General features: G+C 42.2%; 1 protein-coding gene across 4 annotated transcripts in view; it reads left to right on the top strand.

Moving 5' to 3' along the window:
* Positions 1-24,335, top strand: part of CTNNA3 (catenin alpha 3) — a 1,138,512-nt gene that overhangs the window by 169,756 nt on the left and 944,421 nt on the right. For 3 of the 4 annotated variants that reach the window (XM_061635143.1, XM_061635142.1, XM_061635146.1), the window contains exon 6: positions 20,344-20,607. The exons of the other annotated variant lie outside the window; for it this stretch is intronic. In XM_061635143.1, coding sequence (XP_061491127.1) covers positions 20,344-20,607 — 264 coding nt within the window. The remainder of the gene's footprint in view (positions 1-20,343; positions 20,608-24,335) is intronic. 4 annotated transcript variants of the gene reach the window in all.

The following is a 24,335-nucleotide window of genomic DNA, read 5'->3' as shown; positions in this document are numbered from 1 at the left end:
TTAGTTTTCTGCCTTACTCGTAAGAATCTTGTTGTGGTTGGTAGGTTACTGCATTTAAGAAATCATCACTGTCTTTTGTTCTTCTTTTTCTATTTGCATTTCATTTACCTTTATCCTCACTTCCTTTCATCCATAGAAGCAACAACAGTGGTTCCATGAGGTCCACTCAACCTTCTTAAACCCACTGATGATGCACCTTGTTGTTTGTTTCTTGCTCAGTAGTGGTAAAAGAGAATTCACATACTGGGCAGCATGGCTGCAACTCTTGTTGTTCCCAAGCTGCTGCCTATGAAGGGAGACCAAATCATGTGTGCTTTCTCTCTGTCACTTATATTAACTGGATTTGGGTTGGCTGATAAAGTGAGTTTATAGCAGCCCATAGGCAAGACAGAAAAGGACAGAGAATCTTTTTACTCATTACTCAGACCTCTTTCTGAATGAAGGGTCAAATCTGTAAAGAAATGTGGATGTTAAAAGGTAGGGGCAGGGCATTCCAGGCAGGGGGCTGCCAACCTGGAATATCTTTGCAGAGGATCACTAGTCAAGCGTTACCAACAACACAATCGAAACCATATCTACTGAGAAGTAAGTCCTATTGAGTTCTATGGGGCTTAGTCCCTCAGTAAGTGTGTTTAGAATTGCAGCCTTCAGGGGCATCCATCTTTACTCCTGAGTGCTCCCATCTAACATCTTCACAACGCTAGGCTCCTTTCTTCCTACAGAGGCCTTCTGGTGACTGCCCTGGCCTGGCCTGAGGGCACTTGAACCCTTTTCATCAGAAGCAAATTGGCTAGATTAAATACAGTTGGGCCCCACTTATACGGCGGGTTATGTTCCAGGCCCCTGCCAAAAAGTGGGACATAGGTTGCAATCAGCTTTACAGTACAGCTGATTGTGCACTACAGCTGATCGCTGTCAGCTCGAGTGCAGCGGCTAGAGCTCCCCAAGCTACAGCTGATCGCTGTCAGCTGTAGCATGGTGGCTAGAGCTCCCCATGCTACAGCTGACAGCTCTTGGCCCCTGAAGCTCCCCACACTACAGCTGATCACCCTGCTGGCGCCGTTTTAGCAGAACACCGAAAAGCGGGGTGCTGAAAAGCAGGGCTCTACTGTATTCCCTACCCAGGCTCCATCTTTTAGCTAAGATTTCTATCTTAATTTCCAATGAGATAAATGTTTTTGTATGAATTGTATGCACCAAGCAACTGTGGTTGATGCTTAATGTATCATGCTTAATGTCATCACTTGGACCCACCCTGTGACATCACTTGGATCCACCCCATGACATCACTTGGGTCTGACCCTCAAATCTCAGGGTTTGGGATGCTTCTGAGCTGGCAACCCTATTCATACTAGTGTGAACAAGAAACAGAGCCCAGCATGGGACTCTACAGGAAAAAGAGACTCAGTTTTCAATAACTGGGATCACTGGCTTCACTGACCTGGCTTAGCCACCATCCCAATGTTGTTTTGCGCTCCCCTTTACTTTCTCTCATGAATAAATAAACAGCATGAGTAAATGCCATTCTCTCATAGTAGGACAAGTAAAGCACTATTGTTGGGGGGTTATTATTGCAAGGATATTATTTCAACTGTAATCCCTGACACTGTGTGCCTAGCATTACTGGCAGAGATCCTGAAGTGGGTGCGATTGCAATATGCCTCTTTGCTAAGACTTGGTGTTCCTCTTCTTACAATATTCAAGCTGTCCCTTCTCACACACTTCACCAGCCATGATGGTGCCAATTTTGCTACGTTATAGTATTGAGAAATACACAAAATTATGTTTTCAGGAGTAGCTGTAATTATAAGTTCTTTTAAACCACTTAGAGGTTTTGTTATAATCAAGCAGTATATACCTTTTTGTTAAAAATATAAAATAAAGAATTGCCAAGACAAATTGTAGACAGAAACAGCTATTTATCAAATGAGCTTTTGCTAATAGACAGGTGGGCAGCCTTTGGCACCTGACATCTGCTGACACTGCCCCATTCTTCCATCCCAGCATAGTGCCTTCCTTTCTATCTTATATTTCCTGCTTTTAAAGGGTTTTCCCTTCCCCCCCCTTTCTGTGTTCTTTCAGAACAACTGGAAAGGGCACATTTCATTCCATTTCCCCCTTCTTCCTGGTTGTATGACTTGGGGGAAAACCGATTTTCCCCAGCTGCTGGAGAACAATTGTGTAAGATTCTGCCATATGTGTATGAGCATGTGTACAGCCCATTAAAGTTAGAAAGGAAATACTTGCTTTCTACAATAGTAGCTACATTCATATGTTGAACTAAAATAAAATCACATAAAATAAAATAAAATTCACTAATACGCAAAAAACCTTGCGGTTTAAGAACGTACCAACAGCCAACAGATATTTCTATCAAACTTTACAAAGCAGGGAAATTGGGCAGCTATAGTGAATGCACCAGGGAGCAGGAGACCTGACCTCCTCTCTGAGATATTGTACTGCCCTACAAATTTGTCAAAATGCAAACACAATTTGGGTTGGTCTTTCACAGTCCAATCCACTTCCTGTGTAGCTTGGGAGAATTTGATAACAAGCGCCTCTGACCATATGGTGAGTGGTGGCAACACCTGCCATCTCCCAAGATGGAGAATTACACTTTTGTATGTTTGTTGGTGTTCTTCTTACTTTGCTTCTTTTCCGTGTTACTACTCTTTCTACAGAGAATCTAACCTAGAGAATTATATTTCTCTCATTATTCATCCTAGAAGTCTGTGTCAAATTTATTTTTATTAATTTCAAAGCCTTTTTATTGGTCAATGTCATATGATGCTGAAGACAGCCTTTTTTGTTTCAAACTAGAGGTTATGCTCTGTTTCTATTTTGGGTGCATTAACAGTTGAATCTGAAACGGCAGTTTGCTGTAAAATCAGACTGATTACAATATGTTGCTACTTCAGCAATGACTCTAACTGTTGGAAAAAAAACAAACTTAGCCTGCCCAAGATGCATGTTTTCAGCCTGCTATGCTTGAACTACTCCACTTAAGGAAAGGTGGGCATGGTCAATTAAAAACATAGAGCACACATAGAATTTTGCTAGAATATATTTCACCTCCCATTATTTTATCTTGTGCAAACTGAGACACTCATCATGTCCATTGGAAACTATTCTGCGGAACAATCAGTGCCATTATTCCACAATTGATTTTGGAGCTTCTTTTTAGTGTTGCAAAGTGTTGCTGTACTTCACATATTTACAGAAACAGAAGCAAAGAAAATGGTTTACTATAGGAAACGTCACTAAAATCAAACATTTAAAGTGACTATCTGAACTATATCAGCTGTTTTAATATTGTTGCTTCCTCCCTGCTAAAACAAGATCAGCACAGCACATGTCTTGTTTCTGTTATTTGGGCCGATTGCAGCTGTTGCCATCACTCACTATATGCTGGGAAGCACATGTTACCAAATTCTTCCAAGCTACACAGGAAGTGGATTGGACTGTGAAAGACCAACCCAAATTGTGTTTGCATTTTGACAAATTTGTAGGGCAGTACAATATCTCAGAGAGGAGGTCAGGTCTCCTGCTCCCCTGGTGCTTTCACTATAGCTGCCCAAATTCCTGCTTTTTAAAGTTTGATATAAATATCTGTGGGATATAGGTATCTTCTTAAACCGCAAGGTTTTTGCCTATTAGTGAATTTCTCTGCTTTTTGATCCGGGAGGTAAGAAATGGGATCCTGTGCAAGGTTGCTGAGAATGGACTGATGATTTGCATGCTTATTGAGTTCAGTGGGATTTACTCCCGTGCAGTCATGGCTAGGATAGGTAAAACTGACCATGGAAGAGGAGGAGGAGAAGGGGAGAGTAGAGAGGAGGAGGAAGGGGGAGAGGGGAGCAGGAGGGGGGAGAGGGGAGCAGGAGGGGGGAGGGGATTGGAAGGGGATGGGGAAGGAGGGGATTGGAAGGGGAGGAGAGAGGGGTGAAGGATGGGGGAGGGAAGGAGCAAAAAGGAGGTGATGGGAGGAAGGAGGAGGGGAAGGCAGGTTTGATAATTTGCATGCTTATTGAGTTCAGTGGGATTTACTCCCATGTGATCATTCTTGAAAATGAAATTGACTGCCTTCAAGTTGATTCTGACTTATGGCGACCCTATGAATAGGGGTTTCATAGTAAGTGTTATTCAGAGGTGGTTTACCATTGCCTTCCTCTGAGGCTGAGAGACAGTGACTGGCCCAAGGTCGCCCAGTGAGCTTTGTGGCTGTGTGGCGATTCAAACCCTGGTCTCCATGGTCATAGTGCTAGGATAGTTAAAACTGACCATGGGGAAGGAGGTGGGGGAGGGTGGAGGAGTGGGGGAGGAGATGATTGGAAGGAGATGGGGGAGCAGAAAGGTGGACTGAAGGAAGGCGGAGGGAAAAGGCAAGAGGGAGGGGATAGGAGGAAGTAGGAGGGGAGGGGAGGGGAAGTTTGATCATTTTCATGCTTTTTGAGTTCATTGGGATTTACTCCCATGCAATCATGCTTAGGATAGGTGAAACCGACTTGGGGGAGGGGCAGGGAGGGAAGGGCAGGAAGGGGAGGTGGAAGGAGGGGTGGGGAGGAGAGGAGATTGGATGCGTGGGCACTGGGCAGAGGGGAAGCCCCTTTCCTTTCCAAAAGCAACACATTGTCAACAGTATCATTTTTTTTCAGGGTTCCCCACACATTTTTATTCTACAGCAGGCACATGTAGCCTCCCACCCAAATTTAAACCAAAGTTGTTCCTGGCCACATCCACATCCACAGCAGAGCTTTATTTCATTTTCACAGTCATGGCTTCTCCCAAAGAATCCTGGGAAGTGTAGTTTGTGAAGGGTGCTGAGAGTTGCTAGGAGATGCCCTGTTCCCCTCAGGGAACTTAAATCAGAGCAGCTGACTGTTAAACCACTCTGGCCACTGGAGCTCTGTCAGGGGAATAAGAGTCTCTTGTCAGCACCCTTCACAAACTACACTTCCCAGGATTCTTTGGGGGAAGCCATGACTGTGTAAAGTGAAATAAAGGTCTGGTGTGAGTGTGACCCCTTGTTTAGGCAAGCCCAGCAGCTGTGAGTCTGGCTTTTAGAACACTGACAGTTGATTCTTACTGAGCATGCCCGACCTTATCATTGAGTTCAATGCTATATTTGTGAAATCAATTAAAAATCAGCTAGGCATTTTTTTAACTTTTAAACTGCAAAAGATGAAGGTCAGAGTATGGGGCAAGGACAGTAATAGGATTACAGGTACTTTGAACACCACTGATTTTTAATGAATTTCAACAGATTATGAGAACTTTGACAGAAAAGACCAAAAGGGGTCAGGTTTTTCCTCTCCCTCTTTTTGCACTTTGAACTCTCAATTCTCTCTGACTGTTTTGTGTATCGCCATGAAAATTTAGAAGGTTAAGCAAGTGTTTCTGAGTTCCGGAGTATAAATTGTGTAAAGTTTTGTTTTGAAATGAGCTTATAGGAAGCATCAGAATGGTGGCGGGGGGGGATTTTTAATTTAACATTGCAGAATGTGAAATATCCATGCTGACTATAGTATACAGCCACTCTCATGGCTGTATAATATCCTCTGTATACTTTTTTGAGAGTAACCCCATGAAACCAAGTAGGGTTTACTTCTAAACAGAGCTTGGAAAAGTTACTTTTTTGCACTACAACTCCCATCAGCCCCAGCCAGCATGGCCACTGGATTGGGCTGATGGGAATTGTATTTCAAAAAAGTAACTTTTCCAAGCTCTGCTTCTGAATATACCTCCATATTGTTGAGATTTTAATCTGAGATAGCGATGTGAAAATTGAAGCAGGGCAGTCTTTACTGCAGATTAGTTAATCCAGAGCCCTTTTGTCTCTTATGCTGCCCATCATTAGTTCTGGCTCCACCCACTGCTTGCATATGTCCACCAATGAATTACCTGGGGGGGAATGTGACCCTTGATAGAAAAAAAAATGCCTAACCCTCTTGCAAATGTAATAGAGATTTCATTGTGAGAATATTTTGTAAGATGCTTTGAGAGCCTCTTGGAGTTACATAGTAGGGGTAGTCTAAATAAATAAATATAACAATCTGAAAATGATCCATCCTCTATGCTTTGTGTATCTGTACAACCTTGACATTTCACATGAATCTAGACTAGATATTAAGAAGACCAGGAAAGATGTTGTACCTGAGAAGAGTCAGAGCGCATTTATTGCAGAGTGGATCAACAAGCTACTGAAGAGATTAAGTGAACAAATTCAAATAATGCCAATTCCTTAAGAGGCTATTAATATGATTTCTTAAAAATATTAAACTAAAAGTATCGAAGAACGAGCCAAAATACATATAGGAATTGAAATTGACGCATCATGCATGATGAAAAAAGCTAAAGCTATGATAGATAATATATTCTTTTGTCTGTCTTCAGTACGTTATGATGTACATGCAGGTGGGTGGCAACTGGAGTGTGCATCAGAAAATGAAAAATTCATAAGGGTGATACTTCAACTGAAGCATGGAACCTCAGTGGCCATCAGAATTTCTAGAGGGTACTGGGAACTCATGTAGAATAAAATTACGAGAAAACTTTGTGGCAGTGAAGCTCAAAATAATCTTAAAGTTATAAAATGTTAATGCTGCTGTGTAGAATACACTTTTAAAAGTATTGAGGTTCTGGAATAGATATAAAAGCCATTCTTCTGGAATTACCTCACCTCTTCATTCCTTTGATGATGTATTTGGGGAAACAGTTACAGCTTAAGCTGATACTTTCTGGAGAATAATATCCATAGTAATGTGTAGCAGACTAGCAGTTATTTGGCTGGTTGCAAACTATCTCTAGAAACATTCATATTTAAAAAGACAAATGAATTGACATATTTTACCAGTGTTACGGGTAAAATATTGGTTTACTTTTATTGAAAGGGTTCTAGTAAATATCTACAATCCATCTGACAGGGAAGCCATCTTCTTTAATACAATTTTTAGCATGATGAGAGGTGTAATTTAATAACTCACACATACAATTTTGCAAAGTTGTCACAAATGTTTTTCTATGTCTTTATTACAATATGCTGTTACTTTAGGATTGTTTAACTTGCCTGGCTATGCTTCATGTAAGTTGAAGTTTGATCGACAGAACATTGTTTCTATATTATCACATGTTTATTGCTTCTATAGTTAGGAGAGATTATATATTTCTTGGTTGTACCACAAGCTGTTTGTAGATACCGTTCATTCACATTGGTTCTGCTGGAAAAGTATTGCTTTTCAATATTGCCATGTTCTAGTATCCTCTTCAAAGTTCCACCATATCACATGTTCATCTGGTGTGGCCCAGAATGAACACCATCATGAGGTGTTATTCACATAAACTAGTATTCGTTCCACCCGTTTTTTAATGAGGTATCTGAATTCACTGCATTTGCAGGTTTCACACAGGTGGAAGATTCTGGAATGACAGAATCAGCCACTAAACAAGAGTTCTAGCCTATTTCTCACACTTTTTAGTTTCGCGGAGTTCACATCTTGCTTTATGAATTTTCTTTGTTGCTAATCCCTGATAAACTTATTAGGAAACAAGTCATGATTAAGATGGGATTAGGTTCAGAGTGTGAAGACTAGGTCAATGGCCAGAAATCATGACAAATCAAACTGGATAATTGATCATGAGGGAAGACTGGCATACATCATTAGATGGTAGTCTGAGGGCTTGTTACACATGCATGCAGATACAAATTGTGTTTATTTCAAAGTGGAATGAGTGTGTGTTGGTGGATAAAAAAATGGTTATAGAGTGTGAGAGGTAGTCTGTATGTTGCCGCTCCAAGTCTGTGGTTTCTAGGGTTGCCAGGTCAGAACCATCCAAAAACCTGAGAAAACGGGGCGGGCCCTAGTGATGTCATGAAGCATGATACATTATATCAACCACACTTGTGTGCAGCATACCATTCAAAAAAAATCTTCTGATTGGAAATTAAAATAGAAATCTTACCTAAAAGAGGTCCAGCTGAAGTGACAAGGTCATTCCTTCTCACCATCTTAGGGAGTATGGATGGAAAATGGAAATGGAATGCCTTCAAGTCAATCCCGACTTATGGTGACCCTATGAATAGGGTTTTCATGGTAAGAGGTATTCAGAGGTGGTTTACCATTGCCATTGGACACATATACTTTGGACACATAATGAGAAGACATGATTCATTAGAAAAGACAATAATACTGGGAAAAACAGAAGGGAGTAGAAAAAGAGAAAGACCAAACAAGAGATGGATTGATTCCATAAAGGAAGCCACAGACCTGAACTTACAAGATCTGAACAGGGTGGTCCATGACAGATGCTATTGGAGGTCACTGATTCAGAGGGTCGCCATAAGTCAAAATCGACTTGAAGGCACATAACAACAACAACGAAGTGGCAGCACCTACACTTTGGAACCTTTTCTTTTTTTAAAATGTTTTTAAAGATGATTTGGTTTAATTTAAAGTCTGTTTTTATGATTTTTAAAGTGTTTTTAGTGCTTTTGTTTGCCACCCTGGGCTCCTACTGGGAGGAAGGGCGGGATATAAATCAAATAATAATAATAATAAAAAAAAAACATTCACCCAACCCAAAATTCAGAACCGTGCCACTTTAAGCTGTTTTGCAACTGTTTATACTTGTTTTATGAGTATTCAAATTAATACACACCAGAAGCCGCAGCAACAGTCTGAGAAATAGTGATATATTTCCCCCACCCAGCCTTCTCAGTGCCAAACCACAGCATTCCCCACCAGCTGCAGTTTTCAATGGGTGCCTCATGTAGAGTGCATTGCAGTAGTCTACACAGGAGGTTATCAGAGCATGGTTCACTGAGGCCAGGCTATCCCACAGTAAAGTCACAATGCATGGCACAGGGGCATCTTGATTCAGAGTTCAGTTGCTCAGCCACTGAGTTATGCTAGCTTTGAAAAGTAAATAAACAAAATTTGCTTCTTGTGTTAGGAGCCCAAATCCCCACCCTCCACAATGGAAGGGCCGATATTAAAAAAAATAAATCTCATGGCACCATTCAAAAGATAATTCTTGCCTTCATCTATCCCACTGATCCTGCTACCTAAAGCAGGTCACTTCACACACACACACACACACACACACACACACACTTGCTGTTTCTGTCTTTTCCTAATGAGACGGGGGACAGGACGATTGAGCTTTTAAATCAGTGGGGAGGGCAGGCGGGGGAAGAGAATGGGGTGGGGGGACAGGGAGAGTGAGCGATATTATTATTATTATTATTATTATTATTATTATTATTATTTCAATTTGTATGCCACTTTCCCACACAAATGTGCCCAACGTGGCTCACAACATGACAGCAAAAAATGTAAATGATGTATCATTACATGAAAAGTCAAAAGGCTAATTCATTTCAAAGCATAATATAGCAATCCAAATAAATAATTCATTACAATAATAGGCACAACATTTTAAATTCATTATAAAATAAACTATCAACCATAAAAACATATTGTTAAAATATGTAATTTTATAGCAAATACCTTTACTCAGCATTCATATGCATAGTCCTTATCCCATACTCTTCAATTACTTTTCATTATTCTTTAGTTTTTATAGTTTTATAGAGATAGCTGCATTGAGAAGTTGTGGCTTGGAAGCAAAAATGTGAAATGTTTGCCACCAGATGCTGCTATCTACAGTACATTGATTTCATAGACAACAATTCAATGCAGGTATGCAATTTAGTCATTAGAGAAGTTAGCACATAGGCTTTGTTTACTCTAAGACATCAGACTCCGGTAAGAGAATGGCAGAGTCTGCTCTGTTCACCTAGAATTAAATCTCCTGTGACAATACAAAGTTTATCTCAAATCTAAAAGTTTAAGACAATGAGTGTGGATTAATTATTTGCAAAAGGTGTGAATTTAGCTCCACGTTTAAAAAAACAAACAGTTTTTGTAATGAAATATCAAGCAACCCTGTTTCCCACTTGCAACCATCATATAAAGCCAATGTGCTGCCTTCCAGATACTGGTGCACTACAACTCCCATCAGCTTCAGCCATTATGGTCAAAGGACAGGGGTGACAAGAGCTGTAGTCCACCAACATCTGAAGGCATCAAGTTGGCTACCCCTGTTATAAGCACAAAAAGGCTTGCAAGATCAGACTTAAAGTAAGGGAAACCCAGAGCTTGGAAAAGTTACTTTTTTAAACTACAACTCCCATCAGTCCAAGCCAGCATGGCCACTGGATTGGGCTGATGGGAGTTGTAGTTCAAAAAAGTAACTTTTCCAAGCTCTGGGGAAACCGTGGGTCTGTGGCTTCAAGTGCTTCTTGTATCAAAGTATATCCCCACTGGTATGTTCTGAAAAAAAATCATAGGAGAAGGGGGGGGAAACAGGCAATGTTTCTTAAAACATGTATGTTCCTTAAAACAAAGGATATCTGGCAAATGTACTTCTTGACACAGCAAGCCAGGGCACAAACAGAATAACAGGAGCCAGAGAGGGAGGTCTCAAAAGGATCAAGTGAAACATACTCAATGAACATAATAGGAAACAGACAAGTGGACAAGTCAGGAGGTGAGTTGGCAGGGAAGCAAGGAAAGCCAGAGTCTCCAATGGAAAGGTTCACAGAGATTTTACTTTTAAACCAGTTAGGAGGGCAGGTGCGGGGGGGGAGAAAATGGGGGGAGAGAATGGGGGGCAGGGAGAGTGAGCGATTTTACTTTTAAACCAGTTAGGAGGGCAGGCGGGGGGGAGAGAATGGGGGTGGGGGGCAGGGAGAGTGAGCAGTTTTACTTTTAAACCAGTTAGGAGGGCAGGCGGGGGGAGAGAATGGGGGTGGGGGGCAGGGAGAATGAGTAATTTTACTTTTAAACCAGTTAGGAGGGCAGGCGGGGGGAGAGAATGGGGGTGGGGAGGACAGAGAGAGTGAGCGATTTTACTTTTAAACCAGTTAGGAGGGCAGGCGGGGGGAGAGAATGGGGGTGGGGAGGACAGGGAGAGTGAGCGATTTTACTTTTAAACCATTTAGGAAGGCAGGTGGGGGGAGAGAATGGGGGTGGGGGGCAGGGAGAGTGAGCGATTTTACTTTTAAACCAGTTAGGAGGGCAGGCAGGTGGGGGAGAGAATGGGGGTGTGGAGGACAGGGAGAGTGAGCGATTTTACTTTTAAACCAGTTAGGAGGGCAGGCAGGGGGAGAGAATGGGGGTGGGGGGCAGGGAGAGTGAGCAATTTTACTTTTAAACCAGTTAGGAGGGCAGGCAGGGTGAGAGAATGGGGGTGGGGGGCAGGGAGAGTGAGCAATTTTACTTTGCTTACTGTGTTACGCCGGCCCTTCCAGACAGGAAGGAAGGAGGAAGGGGAGGTAGCGAGCAGCAAGCAGAGAAGGATGGCTGACTAGGAAAGGGCGGGTGGCCAGATCCTTCGGTGTATGCATGCGTGAATCACGCATGCGTGGCTGAGGGGGCCACTGGAAAACCGGAGATCCACGTGTTTAAGGTGAGTATGGCCGGAGACCGGAGAGGGCCCCCTTTTGCTGAAGACTCCAGCTGAAAACCAGAGATCTGGCAACCCTAGTGGTTTCATATCTGTAAGATGGGATTCTGTAGAGGAAGAGGCTCTCTTTTTGAACTTAATGGCCATTTTCAAGTCTGTTAGATATCTTTTAATATGACTACAGAGTACAAGAGACTTGTCACAGAAATTACTAGTTGCTGTTGGAAGTGGAAGGCAGACCTTGCACACACAGACACCCAAGCTGGAGGTGATGTCATTGGTGAGTGTAAAAGGAAACAATAAACCAGGGACTTGTCTTGTTAGGAGCAGAGAAGACACAGAAGCTCAGCTTGCTCTATATCCTGAATCCAGAGCTATGGTTTTCCTCCCCACCAAAAAAATCCAAAAGGGGGAGCAAGATCTGTTAGAGTGTTAATGCTGTGAGCTCCTCCATGTTACACTCAGGCTGTATATATGTGTAAATAAACACAAAGACACCACAGTCTCCTGTGACCTTCATTCCAAGAAAACCAAACCTGAAGTATGCGCTGGTCTCACTGAGATCTCACACCCTTAGAAGATTGGGTCTCTCTCTCTCTCTCTCTCTCTCTCTCTCTCTCTCTCTCTCTCTCTCTCTCTGTCATCATCACAATATTAACTAGAACAAGTAAAAATAGCTTAAAAACTTGTAACAGAAAAGAGAATAGCAATTAAGGAGAACAAGCATCTCATCAATTATCCCACCTCAAATGCCTTGTGAAACAAACAGAAGGCAAGGAGTGTGTGTGTGTAGGGTTGCCAGGTTCATGGCCTGAGACCGATCCTGTATCTTTAGGAGAAGAGAAAGTCAGCCAAGTGCAGGTGTTCTTGCAACCTGTAATGGGAAAAACCACAAGGTGGAATTCTCCCTTCCCCCTCCACAACTTTTAAAGATACAGAAGACCTCTTGGAGGCCGGGCTTGGCAACCAAAAGGTCTTCTGTATCTTTAAAAGTTGTGCAGGGGGAAGGGAGAATTCCATCTTGTGGTTTTTCCCATTACAGATTGCAAGAACACCTGCACTTGGCTGACTTTCTCTTCTCCTAAAGATACAGGATCGGTCTCAGGCCATGAACCTGGCAACTCTATGTGTGTGTGTGTGTGTGTGTGTGGGTGGGTGGATGGGGGGCAGATGAGGTCTCCAGGGAAGAGAATTCCAAAGTCTGAATGCAGTGGCCAAAAGGCCGTATCCCAGCTCCTCTCAATGGGAGACAACACAGAGCAGGGTGTCAGCCAAATATCTCAGAGTGGGTAGATCATAAGAAAGGAGGTGGTCCTTAAGATATCCTAGTCTCAGGGCATTTAGGTTTTTAAAGGTCGATACCAGCACTCTGTAGGGCCCAGAAACAGACTGGGTGTCAGTGACAATGACAATGATATAATATTAGAGAGTTATACCCAGTTGTAGGTTTATGTTAGGACTCTGAACTGCTGCATTTCGTACCTGTGACAGTCTTGTGGTCTCATGCTGCCTGGGGAAGGGAGATCCAGCCACTACAGAGTATATCTATCTGTGAGCCCACCCTTTCCCTGCTTAACTTGCTGCCACCAGAAAAAGCGGAATTTGTCTATAAGGCTGCCCTTTATAAACCAGCCTAAAAACTTTTCTTGGGTCTCCCTGAAGCCTTTCAAGGTAGTGTAGATTACAGCTTCTAGGTGTGGAGTTGCTTAAAATGAACTGAGACCACACTGGTTTATGAAACACAATCTGAAGTGTACTAAGACAAAAGTAAGGGGTTTTAAATAAAAGGTATTATATGCAAAAGATACAGAAAACCAGCATAATCACCAAAGGAGCAAAAAGAACAAAATTAAGTAGATTATAACACCATCCACCTTCCCTGAGATGAAAATCTTTTACTATACATTTCTGTTCTCTAGAGTTGCAGCCTTCTTTGTTGTTATCATGCTGAGTTCCACTTTGAACTGCCTGCCTGCAGGCTGGCTGCCCATAGATCATCATCTCTGTGAACCTAGCCTCTGCCAAATGCATGGTCTGTCCCACAGGATATAGCCAGCAGGAAGTATTGGAGACAACAGGATGTATTAGAGTCTTTAATACACAATGGAGTTCTACTGCCTCCCCATTTGAACCCCCTCAGGATAGGGCAGGAATAGCAAGTTAACCCTATAATCCCCAAATGAAGAGACAAGTAAGATATCTATTCCTATATAATGCCTATAAAAGCAGAGTCTATACAAACAGTCCATTTCAGTAAAGCCTGGTTCCTTCACAGTACCATGAGAAGCTTCCAAAAATTATTTGAAGCCAGGTGCATGTGGAAAATGTTACATACAACCGATTTGGATGTTACCAAAGCATGCATCCTTGTGGCTTGATTGGACCTCACCAGGAAAGGCTGTAGATGGTGTACCAACCTAAGCTGGGAAAAGACAGTCCTGCCCACATCTGTCATAGAAGCTTCCAGAAGCAGAGCATGGAAGTATCCACAGACTCTGAACATGCTCCTTTAGTGGGAAAGTAACTGTGTCTGCAACAGGTTGTATTACCAAAACGAGATATGCTTTCTCTAGCAATCAAAAGTAGCTTCCACTGTTTCTGGGTTTTATTTATTTAGGCTGCAGCCAGTGTTTCAACTTCAGGCCACAAATTCAAGACTTCCACAACCACCCTGGAATATGATGGAGACAGAACCGTGTCAGGTGCATTCTGTTGGCACTGGCCTCTCTGGATAACATCTCCCAGCACTTTCATACAGATGTTAAATAACATGGGTGACAAAATGGAACTCTGTGGAATTCTGTAAATCAAAGGAGATAGGGTAGAGAAGCAGTCTCCCAACACTGTTTTGGGGGCTAATTCTCTATGAAGGTGGCAGCTATTGCAAATTTGTTCTGCCCAATCTGAGTCTGGAAGGACATCACAATGAAAAGTACTGAAGTGCTGAGATGCTAGCGAGATCCGTTAGCTCAGTCATAACCACAAAAGTATGAAATCTATATAGACAGACAGACAGACCATCAGGACAAAACTGAGATTAGCTTGAAAGGCTGGGGATCAGGATCAGGGAAACATAGACTATAATGGGTGGATCTAATATAGAAAGTGGTCCAAGGAACAGGCTTGGCCAGGAAGCAGGGGACTAAGACCTATCAGGGTAAGGTTCATTAATATACAAGGCTCCTGGAGAATCATCCTACCATCTGAACATCTCCATGGGAGAAAGCAAGCTGGTGTTTGGAGCTATTTGAACACACACACACACACACACATACACACAGATACACACACACACACACACACACACGCATGCACGCAGGCAGGCAGGCAGGCAGATGGGGCAGACAGATACTGGTCCATCTAGCTCACAACTGTTTACATTGACTGGCAGTGTCTCTTCAGGATATTATATATGGTCTTTCCCAGCACCATCTACAGATGGAAGGGACTGAGCCTGGAGCCATTTGCATGCAAAGCAAATGCTCTACTACTGAGCTATGGCCCTTCCTAAACTGTTTTTATTCATACTGCCAAATGTAAATTATGTGAAAATTACACAGTTGTATGGAAAAAATAGGAAAAAGCTGCAAGAAAAAAATATTAATGGATCTTGAGGCATATGCAAGTATAATTGACCTTAATGGTATTGTAAGACAGAAATTAAGCTGCATTTATAAGGGATTTTATTATAGAGAATAGAAACAGTATGCAAGAATGTAAATGATAACTTTTTTTAAAAAAAGAAAAGATAAATACCCATCTTTTTTGCTTTTTCGCTATACTATAAAATGTATCTGAATATACATTGAGTTGCAAAGTAGAAATAAGCTAAGGGAATTAATTTAGTTTCTTTGAATGACTAGAATATTTAACATGCTGCATTTTTGAGCTTTTTATCCATAACAAGATGCCAGCATGCCCTAATTAGTGATTATGTGTCCCACGATGCTTTGTGGAGCTACAACGGCTTGCCTTGGGTGCTTTTTTTCTCCAGAAATATATTTTATTGTTTTCTAGCTGGAATGTGTTATTATATAAAGGTAGCCAAGGTTTTACTCCTTAAAAATGTTGGTTATTTTTTCCCTCTACTTTCTTGCTTGCTCTATTTTCCCCCAGTTTTAATTATTGCACATCTTATACTCAGGCACCAGTGTTTTGAACTATTTCTGCTAGTACTTGAGGTTCAAATCCCATGAACAGTAGTGTATTGGTCCCAGGTCGCAGGGGGAATTTGTCCTGTTAGTTTTTTGGGAGGCTGGTGGCAGGTGGGTTGCAGAGGTCCCCTTCAGCCTGGCTTGGCCCTTCTAGCTGCTCAGGAAGTGTCTGGTGGAGGCTGCCGCTGCTCTTGTCCACACTCCGTGAGCGCCTCTAAGGTGGGAAAGGAGGGATAGGAAGGAGAGAGATTTTTGCTTGCACACCAAAGGAGAAGGAAGAGGTGCCACTGAGTGCCCATGACTTTTTCCCAAGGGCTTAAACACACAGAACTTGCATAGCTAGAGAGGTCCACATATATGGGTAAGCAAAGCGGTGGGGGTGTGTCATTGTGGGTGGAAAGGGTAAGCCTCCTTCCTGTCCTGCACTTTCCCTTTTTTGGAGAGAAACTGCCTTTTATATGTTTCTTCATCCTTGAAGCAATCGAGGAGGCTGCAGATCCCCAGAAGCTGAGCCAAAAAAAGGCTTGCAAGGGAAAGGTGAGTTAAAGCCAGAGGAGGATTCTGGAAAAAAAGGGGGGGGGAGAGGGAGAAAGAAAGACAGAGAGAGAAGAAGGATTAGTATTGAATTTGGGGGGAGGCTTGTGGAGTCTTCAGATGTTTCAGAGGCACACATGACACAATTATGTGTGAGGATCTGAGATGCAATCCTAAGCACAATTTTCCTGGGAGTAAATTGCATTGAACTCAGTGGAGCTTACTTCTGAGTAGGCATGTATAGACTCACACCATTATAAATAGCAACCAACCAACTGAACTTTATTGCAGAGCCGTAGGCCATCGCAAATACAGCAAACATACAAAAATATAATTCTCCATCTTTGGAGATGGCAGGTGATGCCACCACTCACCATATGCTCAGAGGCACATGTTACCAAATTCTTCCAAGCCACACAGCAAGTGGATTGGACTGTGAAAGACCAACCCAAATTGTGTTTGCATTTTGACAACTTTGTAGGGCAGTACAATATCTCAGAGAGGAGTTCAGGTCTCCTGCTCCCCTGGTGCATTCACTATAGCTGCCCAATTCCCCTGCTTTGTAAAGTTTGGTAGAAATATCTGTGGGCTATAGGTACATTCTTAAACCGCAAGGTTTTTTGCCTATTAGTGAATTTCCCTGCTTTTTAATCTGGGAGGTAAGAAATGGGATCCTGTGCAAGTTTGCTGAGAATGGATTGATTATTTGCATGCTTATTGAGTTAAGTGGGATTTACACACACACACCAGGCAATCATGCTTAGGATAGGTGAAACTGACCACAGGGGATGGGGAGGAGTGGAAAGGCAGAGGGGAGGACTGGGATGGGAGCAGGCAGGAGAGGGAGAGGAGAAGAAGGACAGATGTGGTCGTTTGCATGTTTATTGAGTTCAGTGGGATTTACTCCCGTGCAATCATGCTTAGGATAGGTAAAACTGACCATGGGGAGGGAAGCCTGAAGTGGACAGGGGAGGAGGCAGAAGGAAGAGGGGAGGAGAAATGGAAAGGAAAGCGGAAGGATGGAAAAGGCAGGTCTGATCATTTGTATGATTGAGTTGAATCAGATATACTCCTATGCAATCATGATTAGGATAGGTAAAACTGACCAGGCTGGGCCTGCCAACCAAGACGTCTTCTGTATCTTTCACAGTTGGGCAGGGGGAAGGGAGAATTCTACCTTGTGGTTTTTCCCATTACAATGTTGCAAGAACACCGGCACTTGGCTGGCTTTCTCTTCTCCTAAAGATACAGGATCAGTCTCAGGCCCTGAACCTGGCAACCGTACCTCCCACCCAAATTTAAAACAAAGCTGTCCCTGGCCACATCCACACCAGGCCTCTATTACACTTTGGACAATCATTATTTATTTATCTATTTATTTAGTGTATTTATATACCGCCCCATAGCCGAAGCTCTCTGGGCAGTTTACAATAACTAAAAACATTAAAAACAAATATACAAATTTAAAAACACATCTTTTAAAAACAATTTAAAACAATTTATCATGGCTTCTCTCAAAGCCATGGCTCAAAGCCAATCATGGCTTCTCTCAAAGAATCCTGGGAAGTGTAGTTAGTGAAGGGTGCTGAGAGTTGCTAGGAGATGCCCTGTTTCTCTCACAGACCTTTAATCAGAGTGGCTGACTGTTAAACCATTCTCTCAGGGGAATAGGAGTCTCCTCTCAGCACCCTTCACAAACTACACTTCCCAGAATTCTTTGAGGGAAGCCAAGACTGTCTCAAATGAAATCAAATCTGGTGTGGGTGTGGCCCCCTGTTTAGCCAACCCCAGCAGCTGTGAGGCTTTTAGAACACTGACAGTTGGTCCTTATATACTGGGCGGTATATAAATTTAATAAATAATAATAATAATAATAATAATAATAATAATAATAATAATAATAATAATAATAATTACTGAGCATGCCTCGCGTTATAATAGGCTTCCAGCCAAAATTTCTTAAATTAATTAAAAATCAACCAGGCATTTTTTTAACTTTTAAACTGCAGTAGATGAAGGTCAGAGTATGGGGCAAGGTCAGTATTAGGATTACAGGTACTCTGTGAACATGGCTGATTTTTAATGAATTTCAACAGATTATGAGAACTCGCAGAAAAAAGTCCAAAAGGGCTCTGAGTTTTTTTCTCTCTTTTTAGACTTTGAACTCTCAATTCTCTCTGACTGTTTTGTGTATCGCCATGAAAATTGACAGGGTTGTTAAGCAAGCGTTTCTGAGTTCAGAACTATAAGTTTTGTAAGGTTTTGTTTTGAAATGAGCTTATGGGAAGCCTCAGAATGGCATGGGGGATATTTTCAATTTAACATTGCGGAATGTGAAAAATCCCCGCTGACTATAGTATACAGCCACTCTCGTGGCTGTATAATGTTAATAATAATTAGTAATAATAATTCCCTTAATATTCCACTGACAAGGGGAGGACTTTTCATGACTTTTATTTATTATTTTATTTATTTATTTATTATTAAATTTATATCCCACACTTCCTCCCAGTAGGAGCCCTATCTCCAAACCATCGCCAAGAAGAAAAAGAATTACATTTTCACTGAACCTAACTCTGGTTGTCATATACTGGATACAAACAAAAGGAGATGGCTTTTATCTTTTGTGCCCTACTTGTGAAATTCCTGGGGGCACCTGATTGGAAAGAGCATTGGACTACCTGATCCAGCAAGGCCGTTCATGTGTTCTTAATGGCAGTGTCCAATTACTGTGGACTGAACTATTCCAAGCAGTCTGAAAAATGAACGAACACAAAATTCTTTTTTTCCTCCCTAACTAGAATTCATTTATTTCCTTTTCACCCAAGGGATATTATAAACTAGCAGCAAAGCGTGCTACAGGAGAATACACAGCCAATCAATCTTTATTGAATTTATCTCTTTTTCTTTCTTTTTTAGTGGACACAGAACAAATTGAAATAATGTGTTGCTACATTGCTTGTCAATTTGAAAGTAGTAGTAGTAGTAGTAGAGAGCCAGTGTGGCATAGTGGTTAAGGTGCTGGACTACAACCTGGGAGACCAGGGTCCGAATCCCCTCACAGCCATGAAGCTCACTGGGTGACCTTGGGCTAGTCATTGCCTCTCAGCCTCAGATGAAGGTGTGACGTCCTTCCCTAGTTCTCCCTGTCAGGTTCCCACCTGCTTGTGGCTACTGCCTTTCACTAGGCACCACCAGGGACACCACCAGTCAGGACCGTCCTTTTATATGGTTTCTCACTCCGCTCTAGCACAGATCTCACTAGATCCCACTGCTAGGCAGCACCACCAGTCACTTCCTGTAACCAATACTCCCAGAGACCTTGCCTAAGTCTCTCTATAGCTTGTTACTTTGTGACTGTGTGCCTATGCTGTTCCCAACCCCCATGTATCTTTATATTTAAAGCATACAACTCTGGGTTGCTCTGGATACTTGACTTGTTACAATATCTCCCTTCACCGCTGCCACCATTAGATACAGTTTCTGTTCAGCCTTGGTAATTACTGTGCCCCCCCTTCTGGTCTGTATATTTCCCCAGCCAAGGATCAGGCCTTTGGTAAACCAAATAAGTATTTATTTACTAACAACAGGAAATAACAAGATTACTTTAGGAATGTTTCACAAGCGTATGGTTTCATATATGGTCACTCTTTATGTTTCTGTTCATATATATACTCTTTAAATATCAGCCAAATACAATCCAAACTTTCCTCAGAACTCTGCCAACCAACCCTCACCAAATAACCTCACTCCAACCAACTCAACAACTTCTCCCCCTTAACCGACTCAACCTCCCTCATCACTCACCAACCTCCATTTATACCTTCAGCCAGCCAGCCACTCAGCCAATCATCATCCAGCATACATCAGCTTCTCACCCATGTACTCCCCCTTTCTCCCTCAGTCAATTACCATACATCACCTAATAAACCCGCACTTACCATATTTACAGATGCTTAACCTACAGGAACATCACAGAAGGCAATGGTAAACCCCCTCTGAATACTGCTTACCATGACAACCCTATTCATAGGGTTGCCATAAGTCAGAATCGACTTGAAGGTAGTCCAGCAGTAGTAGTAGTAGTAGTAGTAGTAGTAGTAGTAATAATAATAATAATAATAATAGTAATAATAGTAATAATAGTAATAGTAATAATACCACCCCACATGTGTGATTTTCCTGACAGGATTTAAAATCCAACAATCAGCGTGATGACATTGCAGCAGCACGTGCTTCCCTGAAGGAAAATTCATCTCTTCTCCATTCAATTTGCTCTGCTTGTTTGGAACATTCGGACATTGCATCTCTCGCAGCCAGCAAGGATTCTGTTTGTAATGAAATACAGAATGCTCTTGATGCCATTTCCGGTGCTTCTCAAGGAATTGGAAATGAAAAGGTTCAGCCAACATCACAGTCGGGTACTCTTGGAAGTGCCCTTCATGAATTTGAGGTAGGTGAATGTGTAGCATCGCAGCTCACACTGAAAAATGGCTTAACTTATTTTAAATGATGTGCTTGTGGAAAGTGGCATACTGGAAAGCCAAATTTTATTGACCTGTGTAGTCAGTTTCATAGCAAGGTTGTCAAAAGCTCCTCCAAGCTCCTCCTCCCCCCAAAGATTTGTTCTGGAAAAAAAAAGGTGAGGGAGATTTTAAAAATCAGGCTTGCTTGTGCATGGGTGTTTGTTATGTATGGTATGTTTCAATTAGTGCTGTGCTGAAATCTGTCCTTCAATTTCTCAGAAGTTTTTACCTCCGCAAAAGAGGCTCTTGAGAATTTCTTTAGAATTTTGGTTGGTGTAGTATACTGAGCATACTTTTTTGTTGTGAGGAGGCCTGGGGTGGTGTATGTATTTTCTTTTCATTTTTCTGGCACTCTGCAACCTTCCTGGCTGTACACACTTCCTAATCTGATACCTTCTTCATGACATCTTCCCCTGGGCTTTGATTGATGATCTGAGAAGGCTGCGGTATGCAGAGTACTATAGAGAAGCTTTGGTGAATGAAAGGAGGGACACTCACAAACATCCTTCAGCTACCTTTAAAGATAAGGTAAATGATTAAAAAACCCTGTACCCATCCCACGGGAACTTCACCAAAATATTCTCTCTCCTACGACAATGTTCAAATGCCATTTCTTTTTTCATTAATTGATAGAGAATTACAGTAGGGCCCCACTCATATGGCGGGTTACATGCTGGACCCCCGCTAAAAAGCGAAAACTGCTGAAAAGTGGAACTCATTGAACAGAATGGTGCACGATGCCCGAAAACCACCGTAAAAGCGGAACAAGCACCGTATGAGTGGGGCTTTAGTCTAATTGAGTCTAATTGAGACTGCCGCATTAGTGAAGCGCCGTAAAGCGGGGCCCTACTGTATTGAGAAAATGCAGAAGAAGCGTTTGGCACAGAACAAGCTAAAGTTTATAAAAATATGTACAGTAAAAGATGGAGACTCCTCTTGTGCTGCTCACATATTGCGGAGGGGCAAAATCTACTTCCAACAACAGGCTATTGTGCTTAATGGGGTACTTTGTGGGGGGAGGGGGTTCAAGGAGTCACAGGCGCTGCCCCATATGTATGAGCAGAACACCCATATATACCTTTTGGGATCCTAGCCTTAGATTGTATTGTTAAATGCTTTCTGTTCATAAGCTTTTCTATGTGCTTTTTACCCAAGTAGTATAAATGCTACCTGAGGCTGAGTGAGTTAGATAAAGCAAAAATTATTGAATATTTAACCTTTTAAGAATGTTTGAAAATTAAATTGTTTCATTTTTCTTTATTTATGGGAAAATGACATTGGATAAGAACCTGAAATAACCTTTGCTCTATCTTGCTTCTGCATTGCAAATAAAGTGCCATGAAATAAATGGATGTAGTAAACAGTCTGTTGGGAGCCAATCTCATTAAATGTTTATAGTGTGGAAATGTTTGAAAGAGCTTACTCAACAAGTACTGTCTAGAAGCTTTCTTAATATCTTTCATACCCAGTAAGCTAGGACTTATAGTTGGATAAAATCTGAGGTGAATCTGAATGCCTCCCAAAGCTTTAGGCTTACAACACATATTAAGAATACTATAGAGTCATGCCTTCAATAAAAAGTATAATGCTACAGGTGTAATAACTACATTTTTTTAAAAAAACTCGATTGGGATACTACATTCCAGCCACCTGTATGTGGGGGCTTCAACTTGCCTGGAATGCTTGCAGTGTGTTGCTTTAATCAGCCTTCGTTTGGAAGCATGGCTGCACCACAGCTTTTTCTAATTCATGGGCCTGTGCCAGGATGATCCCTCCTTCTGTGAAAACCCTGATGATATGAAATCTGAAGATTTTCTGGGGCCTTCTGACCCCAGCCCTATCCAGACGCCTCCAGCATTTCTTGAGAAGTGACATCAGGGCCCACGAGCAGAAGATTCAGAGGGCCCTATGGATGGTGTTCCTGATTCACTTGTGGCAGCTCTTTTGCCTATGGATTCAGAGGGGAAGGATGAATTATCTCCCAGCCCTAGACAGCACTTCTGTTGATGAATTGCACACTTCAAAGCCCAGAAGGGCCAGAAACTCAGGTGTAAGCAGCTTCTTCAGGAGCAGGGAACCGTGAAAGTTGGGCTAACCAGTTGCAGCTGGGTCTGGGTGGGGTCTGCATGACCAGGCTACATAAGCTCCCAGTTGAAGACTATTAGTTGCTGGAACAACACAGGTTCTTAGATCTGTGTAACCCAGCTGGTCGTTCTTGCATCCTACTCTGGTTGACTCCTGACTCCCTCCTAATATTCTTGGAATCCTGGTGACCTATGGACTCTAAGCATATTTTCCTTTCCACTGACTAATTGCAGCCAATCCCAACAACTCTAGGCTTAGTATTGCAGGCGCTTCCTTGTCAGAGGGCATTGCTGCTTGGCAACTTGATGCTTGACATCTCTTTTTTTAAAATTAACTGCTGATTTTTGCATTCGTCAAGACAGTGCTACCATTTGTGGAATGCAGTGATGTCTTTTGAAAATAACATGAAAAGTAGCCATTAGAAACCATTAACTCCTGGCCAAAGAGCAGTCCATGGAGCAGAAAGCTCTGGTGCTTCTTGGGATAAGCTGTTTATTTAGCTTGACACATTTCAGAGATAAGCCTCCTTTATCAGAAGCTGTGGATTTATTTATTTATTTATTTTTAAAACTTATATACCGCCCGACTAGCAATAGCTCTCTGGGCGGTGAACATAGATACAACAAAATACAATATAATACAAAAACATCAGTCTAAAATCAAATTTCACAATCTAAAAACAGCAAAGGCTAAAATCAAATTACAAACATTACAATCATTAACAAAAAATTAAAATGCCTCGGAGTAGAGAAAGGTTTTAACCTGGCGCCGAAAGGATGATAGTGTCGGCGCCAGGCGAACCTCCTCGGGGAGACTATTCCATAGTTCGGGGGCCACCACTGAGAAGGCCCTTGATCTTGTCACTGCCCTCCGGGCCTCCCTATGAGTCGGGACCCGGAGGAGGGCCTTTGTAGCAGACCGTAGTGTACGAGCCGGTTCATAGCGGGAGAGGCGTTCCGACAGATATTGAGGTCCCGTGCCGTATAAGGCTTTATAGGTTAATACCAACACTTTGAATTTGGCCCGGAAGCGTATTGGAAGCCAGTGCAAGCGGGCCAAAACAGGTGTTATATGGTCAGACCGCTTCGTTCTTGTTAGCAGTCTGGCCGCCGCATTTTGCACCAGCTGTAGCTTCCGAACCGTCTTCAGACGTAGCCCTACATACAGCGCATTACAGTAATCCAAACGTGAGGTTACCAGAGCATGTACTACTGATGTAAGATCCTCCTTACTCAGGTAGGGACGTAGCTGGGCTACCAATCGAAGTTGGTGAACACTGTTCAGTTTCTTAAACTTGGGAAAGCCTTACTCTTGTGTACACAACCTGAAAAACTATATACAGTAGTGTTACCAACAAAACGCCCGAGTCCCTTTTAAGGGTCCTGGTGGCTTGAGTTCGCTCCCAATACTCACCCCAATAGAGTCAGAAACGACGAAACAAAGATGGAGGAAGAGTATATTTATTGTTAACACGTGCACGTGGAGAAGTATCCTGGCCAGTTCTGGCAAAACCAAGCATTGCTGGCCTTTTTATCAGCTTTGTTATGTTAATTACATTAGCATCATTATC

The sequence above is a fragment of the Rhineura floridana genome, chromosome 7, assembly GCF_030035675.1.
Source record: "Rhineura floridana isolate rRhiFlo1 chromosome 7, rRhiFlo1.hap2, whole genome shotgun sequence".
Classification (NCBI taxonomy): Eukaryota; Metazoa; Chordata; class Lepidosauria; order Squamata; family Rhineuridae; genus Rhineura; species Rhineura floridana.
This window is presented reverse-complemented; position numbering and strand designations above follow the sequence as displayed.